Consider the following 9,549-nt stretch of genomic DNA (forward strand, 5'->3'; position numbering starts at 1 on the left):
ACATCTCCTGCCCTGAGTGCAGCACAGCCCAAACCCCCTGCTGGGAAGAGCTCAGCATGGCCCCCAGCCCCATCCCACAGCAGCAGCCCATAGCAGCAGGAGCTGCACCCAGCCTGCACCGCCTGCCCGCACCCCACCCCGCTGTGCAGTGCTTACCTCTGCCCCAGCCCCAGCCTAGCCCTACTCCCTCTGCTCCAGCCCCAGCCCCAGCCCCAGCCCCAGCCCCAGCCCTGTCCCAGTCCCAGACCCACTCCCTTCCTAACCACTAGTGGGGTTGCAGATTGAGGCATCACTCAGCCCATCCCCTGGGGCTGGACTCGTCCTGGTGGGGGTGTTGGGCTGCGTTTTGCTCAGGGTGGGCAGTGGTGTAATGAGAAGAATGATAATATCTGGTCAATGCATGGCACCATCTAAAATAATCAGAAGCTAAGTAGACTACCAGTGCTAGTGTGATGCTCTAACCCTTTTCTAGCTCCTCTCTTCAGGATCATGCTGGGAAGAACCCAGCGCTGCCCCAGCCCCAGCAGACTTATCTGCTGCCAATGCAGTCGAGGTCTTGGAACGTACCCCTATTTGTTACCTTGTAAAGTGGGTACCCCTTATGTGAATTTGAGTTATGCAGTTTTTCAGGAACACATCTACCACATAAAGCAAGGGAAAACTGTATTTATCTATGACATCCCTCATCCTGGAAAATGTCCTTCATATGCCTGTGCTTTCACCCAGATGTCCCTCCCTTCTTGTAAGGCCCTTTATTTATAGTGTTATAGTGTTCAAAGCTAGAATGCTGACTAAGAGTTTTTGGTCAATGGATGACAATCTAATTGCTATCCACAAACTCAGCACATTCATTGGCTGCTTGAATCTATGTATGCTTATGAGTATGTTTGAGTGTAGGTAGTTACGTGAGCTGAATTCTGTGTCTGTTTGAGAAGAACCCACAGGTATGGTGTTGCCCCTTGCTAGACATTTATACGTCTTCCTATCATCAGCCCTGTAAACTTCTCCAGCAGAAAGTTCCATTCAAATAGTAAATAGTAAAGCAATCAATTGAATGCAGCTCTTCTGATACTAACGCCTTCTGTGTAATTCTCCCAGGTAAGGAGATCTGCCTGCAATTCTTGACTTAAGAAGCAAAGATGTCAAGGCCTTGCCAACTGGGATGAAAGTGTTGGTATACTCCAGAGGGCACACAACTTGCATTAACATTTTCCAGGGCACCTGAAAGCAATGAGCAGCAGATGATGAGTCATTGTTATTTATGTGATTCCTTGAACAATCCTATGGCTTTTCTTTCTTATTGGGGGTGGGGGGGAAGCTTCTTTTTACCCATTTCTTTGAGATGATGTAACCTAATGAATACTCTTGAATACTAATATAATTCAAGTAGGCTGAGCATTTTACAGAAAGCACAGTCAGCAGGCTCAAAGAGGGAAGACATTTTTCTTTCCCTAGTGAATCACCTCCTCCTATCTTTGTGACTGGCCAGGGAGAACCCGCTGTGGGAGGAATGCACTGGAAGGAAGATTCCTTTGGCGTGTGCCCTTGCAAGTGCATGCAAGCAAGGAATTTAGAAGGCAACATCTAGCTGGAACTCCTGGGAAGTGTTGTCATCCAGCTTGCAGTCATGCTTACCAAGTGTAGGGTGCTGATGCTGTACTTCTGGATCATTTCATCATTCCAGTCATCTTTGGACTTCTATAAATAGGTAGAGAATCAGAACTAATTAATCTGCTTAGTTTCTAAACTCACAGTGACTGAGAATGAGTAGGCAAAAAAGATGCTGGAGGAGGAGCTGCTCATGTTGAGGGAAATATCTGCAAGACAGTTATTTGGTCTAAATATGGAGTTCCTTACAAAAGCCATTGAAATCTTGCCTAATCACTTCCTTAATCCAAACAGTCCCTGCAAAAAGTACTTTCCATTAATTTTCAAAAAGCAAAATTATTCCCCACTGACATTAGGTTTGTAAATTTTTTGTTTCTAAGTCTCTTGCATTTTGGGACTTGAACTGCTTAATCTTGTCCTTTTAAATACAAACCAGGGGAAAATGAACTCATAAGCTGGTATGCTCTCAGCTGACACTGACTTTGGAAAATATACCTTAGTCATCATGGTGAAGAGAAGAATGATACTATCTGGTCAATGCATGGCAGCATCTAAAATAATCAGAAGCTAAAGTAGACTACCAATGTTAGTGTGATGCTCTAACCCTTTTCTAGCACCTCTCTTCAGGATCATGTGCCCTAGCACTTTGATATTCAGAATATGTTTTTGATGTTCTGCTATTTACAAAAAACTGAAAAGAGGGGCAAAACAACACTGAGGGATAATGTCACAACATGCAAATGAACCAAAAAAACTCCAGGTGTCAGGCTATCAAAGGAAATTATTAGCTCCAATAAGTGGCCCATGGCAACACGTACTAAAAGCACTTGGACACTGAATTGAATATCATGTAGAAAACAGCTAGTTCCTAGTGGAATGGGGAGGCAACTATTCAGGCACTGGCCACTGTGGAGATGGTGTGAGACTAGCAGGAGGAGCACATCTCATCCAACCAATAACACCATTTCTCAGGGCGCATCTGCACAAGACACTACATCACTGTAGAATGTGCTACTGTGACATAGCATTAGGGGGCATGAACCACGATGCTGCCACTACTACACAGTAACTTGTTGCTACTGCACAGTAGGGTCAGAAATAACCCGTGTGGCACCAGGACTGCCCAATAACAGCTGCACAGTTAGGCGCATGTATAGACGTGCTCTCAGACAGTGGAGATGCCCACTGTCATACCCTACAGCTGGGTTATACTTACTCTAGATGGGAATGCTGGGGGAAATTCTAGCATTAACCTGTGAGTAAATCCCTGCAGGCAGATAAGCATGGAGCTCTTTGATTGGTAGGAATTTAGGATGGACAGGGAGGAGGCTTAATCATATTCCTGTAGACTGAAAAGGGCCTCATCTTGAAAAGGGAATGAGAAGGAGGGAGGAGGAACAAAGCATAACAAAGGTGATAGCACAACAAGGAATACAAAGGGTGAGCGCAAGAGAGAGAAGCAAGAGAACTAACCAATGAAAGATGACTGTTTGACAAAGTATGGGGAGGCGGGGGTGGGCAAAATAAAAGGAAATGTGATCCCTATGGGACCACAGGAGCACCCTTTCAGCTCCTGAAATAGCATAGGTTGCTGAAGCATGAAGGGGACAGAAAATAGTAGTATGACACTTTTTACATTGATGGCACGCTGTAGTGTAGACAACTATGACAGGAAAAGCACACCAGGGATTGAAAAGAACCAGAAAGAGGGCAACAACAACTGTTAAGAGGGAAAAGGGGAAGAGGTTAAAACTTAAAGGGAATTTTTCCCTGTTTCTTACTGTGGTGCAGACAACATGCTCACACTGTTGGATGAGGAAATCCACAAGAACTTTTCCTCCTGGTAGGGTAAGGTACCTGCAGCATCCCAAGCTTCTAATTAGCTGCAAGAGTGGTCTCTTCACCTTCAGGAGAGCCTCACATGAACAGAGCAAAAGACATTTTAAAATCCAGGCAAGCATCACCCACAAACTGGTTGATAAGGAGAAAAGGAGACACAATTCTGTGATCACAAAACTTTCATTTGTCATATGTTAGAAGTAGAGAAAGTCTCCTTCCTCCCCTTTCTCCAGTTCTGCACTTCCACTAGGATATACAACATATACATATATTCAGTCATTCATTTATATATTTATACATAGTTAAGCTTTCTATTGTGTTTTTAGTTAATAACAGAGCAAAGAGAACAAGCAATCTGCTCTGCTTAATCAGATGAATAGGGCTTAATTAATCATTAATAAGACATCAGAGAATACAGCTACAGCACAGTGATCCTAGAGCTACCAGACCAAGGGGGCAAAGCCTTTTCCATAGTTAGCCTTGTAGTTCTGTCGGCCAGTGAAATTCATCTCCCACACCAGAGATTTGAGACAAGTCTGTTCCCAGATACCGAGAATCTTTCTTACCAGCTCAGTGTTTTCCGTTATGAGGAGGGCCACAGACTGTACCAGGACATTTTTTACTTTGTCCATATGGGGAACTGAAAAAAAAAAGCAGGCACAAGGTTTGATACATTGAAATCTATCACAGGAAGCCCTTCACACTTTTTAATTTATAGCTGTCTTGCCTGTTAGTGGTTTGGTTTAATTCATCTTAGCCTCCCAAACAAAGTTATTGAAACAATCATATTCTTTGACTGCTTCATTTCAGGATACCCCATCAAGACAGGCTAGCACTGCATTATAGATACACTGGCCTGGAAGAGGCCTCCTGGGCCACTAAGCCCAGTGTATTCACAGGTAGCCAGTAACCCAGGGGTGTCAAACTCATTTGGTCTAGCAGGCTGGATGAGTGGTGTGGGTCCCATTTATAGGCCAGACTGTCCAGACTGAAACCTTCTCCCAACCAGGATCCAGGGCCCACAGCACCCACTCCAAGATCCACTTTTATTAGTAGATGTTTTGGATTGGGAATCCAGAAAAAAGATGACAAAGCTGATATGGAAATACAAAGCGCCCGAGTGAGGGACTAACAATAGAGGGATGGGGGAGAGGAGGGGAACGTGACTAGGTTACAAGCGATACAATGTGGCACCTACCCCACATGCAGCAACCCCTCTGCCTCCTGCTGGTCCAGGACCTGCACCACACATGGTGCCAACTCCAGCCAGTCCATGACATGCTCTGCACATGGTGCATGCCCCAGCTGGTCTGGGGCTGTGCCATGTGTAGCATCCACCCCAGCTGGCCTGAGACTCACACTGTATGTAGCGTCTGTGGGCAATGAGCCAAGTGTGGATCATGGACCAGCTGCAGCAGATACCACATGTGGTGTGCATCCCACATGCAGTGTGTAAAGCTGTTAGGAAATTCACATCCAAGGTTTTAACACTGAGCTTAAATTTAGAGCAAGCTCCTCAGCTTGAATCAGCACAGCTCCACTGAAATCAGCCAAATACGTGTCTAGCCTTCAGGGACTGCAGGCATGGAAAATCCATTTCTTTTTATGAGCCTGAGTGCCTTTCATGCACATGAAAGTGAAGAATTGGCTGATTGAACCAGCTGACTGACGGCTGGGGAGTAAATTTTCTCCTGATGCAGGTGCATGATCGGTACATCTACGCATGCAATTAATGAGCCTGAATTTTCTGCGCAGAAAATTCAGGTGCCTTAAATTGCACCCTGACACATATCTGAATGTCCACCCACCGGGCACAAATTTCCTCCCAATGAAAACAGTTTAGCTTATGGCTCCTCCTGCCCTGCTCTGCCCCCACTGCAGCATCCAGGGGCAGCTGCAGGCTCCCCCAGGGCCAGCCCTGGGGTGGCAGGGGGCACAGACGCTGGTCCTGATCTCCAGGGGATGGGGCAGGTGCCGGGCAGCTGCCTCGCAGCCACATGGAGATCAGGACTCATGCTGATCACCACATAGCTGACAGGCAGTGTCTCATAAGCCAGGACAGCTCTCCCCACCCCTGCTGCCTAAGCTAGGTGGGAGAAATTTGCTCCCGGTCAGCATCTATACATACACTTTAGCACATAAATTTAATGAAGCAATTTCTAGTACCTGTATGTACAGGTACTAGAAAACAGCACATTAGACTAATCTACTGCACAGTAATTGCTACGCATGTGTAGACAGTGATGCTTTACTGCTCATTAGATTTGTCTAATGCACAGTAAAGTGTCTTGTGTAGACACACCTGTTCAGATATGTGCCTGGGAGCAGTTTAATGAGCCTGAGTTTTTTGTGAAGAAAATTCAGGTGCATTAATTGTACATGTAGATGTACCCAGTATAAGCAAGCGCTAAACAATTTTCCTCAAGCCTAGGACAGCTCTGTTCCTGTAACTTCCATTCTTACTTACAATCTTGTATAATTTCTCTTAGGATGGTAAGAACTGTGGTGTACTCTACTTCTTTAGCACCCTCCATTTTCTTTTTGAGGAAAGCCATAATGTCCTCCTGATAAACAACACCTAAAGGTAGAGAAATCAGGCTAAGAAGAAGAAATGGATAAGGAAGAAAAGCCACCTCCCCAGGATAGTGAGGAAGATGAAATTCTGCTTCCATGATTTCACTCCATGTTTCTTTCTGTTCTTACCCAGAACCTTGAAAGCTCGCAATGCAGCTTCTTGGTTTCTTTTACTTGGTGTGTCAGATATTTCAATCTTAGCACAGACCTGCAGAGAGAAGAAAACCCAGTCATGGATGCATAGTGTGGCAGCGGGGAAGATTTAAAATAGTCAAAGAAAAAGAAAAATATGGGCATTAGCTTTCAACGGGCAGAAGAACAAGCATCCATGTTAACTTGGTCAGTGCTGAGTGCTTTCTGTGGCTTCAAATATACCTTCAACTACTGAGAAAGTTAATATTCAACACTTTGTAGAATGAGTCTCTGTGTCCTCACAGTCTTGGGGCACATGGTAGTCACTAGAATAACTGTCAGAAGAGGGAGTTCTTGAAATAGATTGGCAAGCTCTTCCCTCTGTAAGAGGGGTCTTGGATTGAACCTTTCTGGTGGGGAAAAAGCAGCAGTCACTTCTTCACTGAGAATAGAGAGCATGGGTAAAGCCCTGCTCAAAGAAGTGCAGAGCTCCATATAACAGAGAAAACACTAGCTAAGCAGACAGAAGTGACAATTTTTGGCCACAGGAAACAGATTATAGCTGTAACCAAACACAAGTTCATGGCTGCAAACAGCTTCAAAAATGGCCAATTGGGTGGAACTCTGACCCCTCATTGCATGAGGTATCAGATAAAGTCAATTCAAAATGTAGCATTTTTATTACTTGTGACTGCAGAGCTCCCAGCCCGTCTCTGTTTTCAGAATGGAAGCAGTGGAAGGAGTTCACTCTGGGGTTTCTTCAGCCCCCACAGAAGGTGGGACAGAGGTACTTCTGTTTGGTCTGGTATAACGTTATAACTCAGAACGCTTTGCAGAAATTGTTCTGAGTTACAGCTGAGAGTTGCACTTCTGTCTGCACCCTGGATGGATGAAGAATGACACATGTGCCTCCATAGTCCACGAGGGAATCCTCTCAGTGCACACACACATGCATATGCATCCATACACACGTGTGCACACACATATACATGTTAACCCACACAAAACACACAAGCTATTTCGTACTGCCAAAGTGTTATAGTTGAAATATAATTATGTATTTTTGTGTCTAATTTGTACAGCAAGTATTGTAATCCATTGTTTTCTATATTTAAGTATCTTTTTTTCTCTACCCTGCTTGGGTAGTCTGGAAATAAGCAGGGCTGTCTGTATGTAGGCACAAAAGCCCCCTTTGTTGGGCTTTTTGTCTAAGAATATACCCTGCTGTTTACTGTCAACAAGAGAGCATGGAGTTCAGTTACATAAGGAAGGGGATCAGACCCCTAAAACTGAGCAGTGTTCTTTTAAAATTAAGTAGTTGAGAGAAAGTCTGGGGGCAAGGCAAGCCTTGATTGGAAAAGCTTGGGTGATGTTATGCCAGGTACATAGGAACTTCTCAACCTCTCAATAAGCTTTCTTTCTCCTGGGGCTGCTAAGAGTTGCAAAGCTGAATTGGGAGCTGGAGAAACTGCTCCCCCATGGGGGAGGTCTTTCCCCCATCCTTCACTGGGGAGGCTTACTGAAGCTATGTAAAGGGAAAGACTCAGATCCAGGGAGAGAAAGACGGTCTCAGAGTTTGAGACCTCTATGTCTTTTCTCTTCTGTCCCCTTTTGTTTTCCTGGGGTTTGGGTGGGATAATACAATGGGGGTATTAATCCCTGCAGGACGATGGCCAGGGTTGGAGCCTTGTGGTTTTGTTGGCAGATTAAGTCCAGGATTAAAAGCCTGGCACAGTTTGGGCCAAGGTGGTGCCTGAAACGGTTTGGACCAGGGTGGTGCCTGGCACAGTTTAGACCAGGGTGAGACCTGGCATGTGTTGGGTCAGGGTGACGGACTTGGTACATTTTGTTGCCAAGCTCAGGCCCAGTGCAGAATGCCCTGATCCGCTTTTGTTGCTTAGTCCAGGCCCAGTACAAAGAGGCCTGGTTCCCTCTTTTATTGTTTTACAGCTGTTGTGTCTCAGCCTAGCTGAGTACCTGAGCCCCTCTGTATGTTCAGGCCTGGACCAGAATAGGCTGGGCCTCCCCTTGAGTTCTTTTGCAGTTTTCTGTCCCAGCAGGGCTGGGGTTTGAGACTAGACATTTTGGGAGTGCAGTGTGCTGACTGAAGCCACAAGTCACCCTCTCAAAGCCACCACATAGAAACTGAGATCAGTGCTCTACAGTTTGCCAGGGAGCAACGAGGGACACCTTGCACTGCAGAAAAACCTCACTGTCTAGCCATCCTGCAAGTTGCCTCAAACCCCAAGGAGCAGCTCATAAGACTCTCTGGTGTGGGCCCACCTGTCCATCCTATTGCTGAAGGGCAAATATAGGGCTGCAGCCCCCAGAACTACCTTTTGGGGAGCCCCCAAGTCCCAGATTGCCTAGGCATGGGTGAAGCCCTATAGACTGTGTCTTGTAATTGGTAGTGTTTTAAATCACATTTGGTGTTTTCTTTGACCTTTGTTTTCTGTAATAAATCTGTCCTTTTGTGTTTATACTGCTTGCAAGGAGGAAGTTTTGTTATGCAGGACACCCCAGCCAAATTCAGTTATGCCAGATTTCTGGGTGGGGGTGAAAACTTATTGGGTTTCCACAGTGAAATCTTATTGGGTACACCAAAGTTTGAGCCCAGTCCTCACTGCTACCAGTTGTTGACTGGATGAAGGGTTACAGATGCAATGAAACAGGAAACAATTAACAATCTTATAATTTCAGTCTGGACAGCATCCTATGGAAATGTTTGCTTTTTTTTCATTGTTCATGAAAATTTCTGCACAAAGAGACAGGACAGAGGAAAGTGGCATCGTGTCCTACCCATTTGGCATCAGTCTGCTTACCTGTGCAAAAAGAGCACTGAGAATGCTGTCCAGACTGTAGTGCAGGCTCTTACTCCATTTTCTGTAGCTCAGTACACTGTCTAGAAGGGCACATAGACACTGTGGAAAGAAGTGCAGAGTAATAAAGAATTAGCTCCTGAAACAGTCACCTTTTGAAATTCTTTTTCTAGTTACAGTACACGTCCCATACAGCATGTCAATGGCTGAATCTGTCTCATTTTTTTTAGCTACTTAATTATTTTATGATACAAAGGTCCTAGAATCTAGTTCTGAACTGTCGCTTTTCATCATTTGGGATTGGTCTTGTGTGTCACCTGGCTGAGTCTTCTTCTAAAGGGCTTCTTTTGGCTTTTAATCAGTTTCTCAGATCTTCCAGCAGGTCTGGATGCTCTCCACCACAGGGTTTTGAGGGAGCTAGCAGGGGTTATTGCAGGGCCCTTGGCACAGCTTTACAAGCACTCGTGGTGCTCAGGCCAGGTGCCAGATGATTGGAAGGTGGCCAACGTCATCCCCATCTTTAAAAAAGGGAGGAGGGAGGACCTGGGCAACTATAGGCCCGTCAATCTTACCTCAA

The 9,549-nt window shown here is 45.4% G+C and overlaps 1 protein-coding gene across 1 annotated transcript in view; it reads right to left on the reverse strand.

The window, feature by feature from the left end:
* LOC109304230 (maestro heat-like repeat-containing protein family member 1) overlaps positions 1-9,549 on the reverse strand; it is a 95,598-nt gene that overhangs the window by 75,260 nt on the left and 10,789 nt on the right. Inside the window, exons 7-13 of the mRNA XM_019526710.1 lie at positions 8,976-9,074; positions 6,151-6,229; positions 5,915-6,025; positions 4,014-4,087; positions 3,390-3,524; positions 1,636-1,698; positions 1,077-1,221 (exon numbers count right to left, since the gene is read on the reverse strand). Of these exons, the coding sequence (XP_019382255.1) occupies positions 1,077-1,221; positions 1,636-1,698; positions 3,390-3,524; positions 4,014-4,087; positions 5,915-6,025; positions 6,151-6,229; positions 8,976-9,074 (706 nt within the window). The remainder of the gene's footprint in view (positions 1-1,076; positions 1,222-1,635; positions 1,699-3,389; positions 3,525-4,013; positions 4,088-5,914; positions 6,026-6,150; positions 6,230-8,975; positions 9,075-9,549) is intronic.

This window comes from Gavialis gangeticus, unplaced genomic scaffold, assembly GCF_001723915.1.
Source record: "Gavialis gangeticus isolate Ggan-Ray unplaced genomic scaffold, GavGan_comp1, whole genome shotgun sequence".
Lineage (NCBI taxonomy): Eukaryota > Metazoa > Chordata > Crocodylia > Gavialidae > Gavialis > Gavialis gangeticus.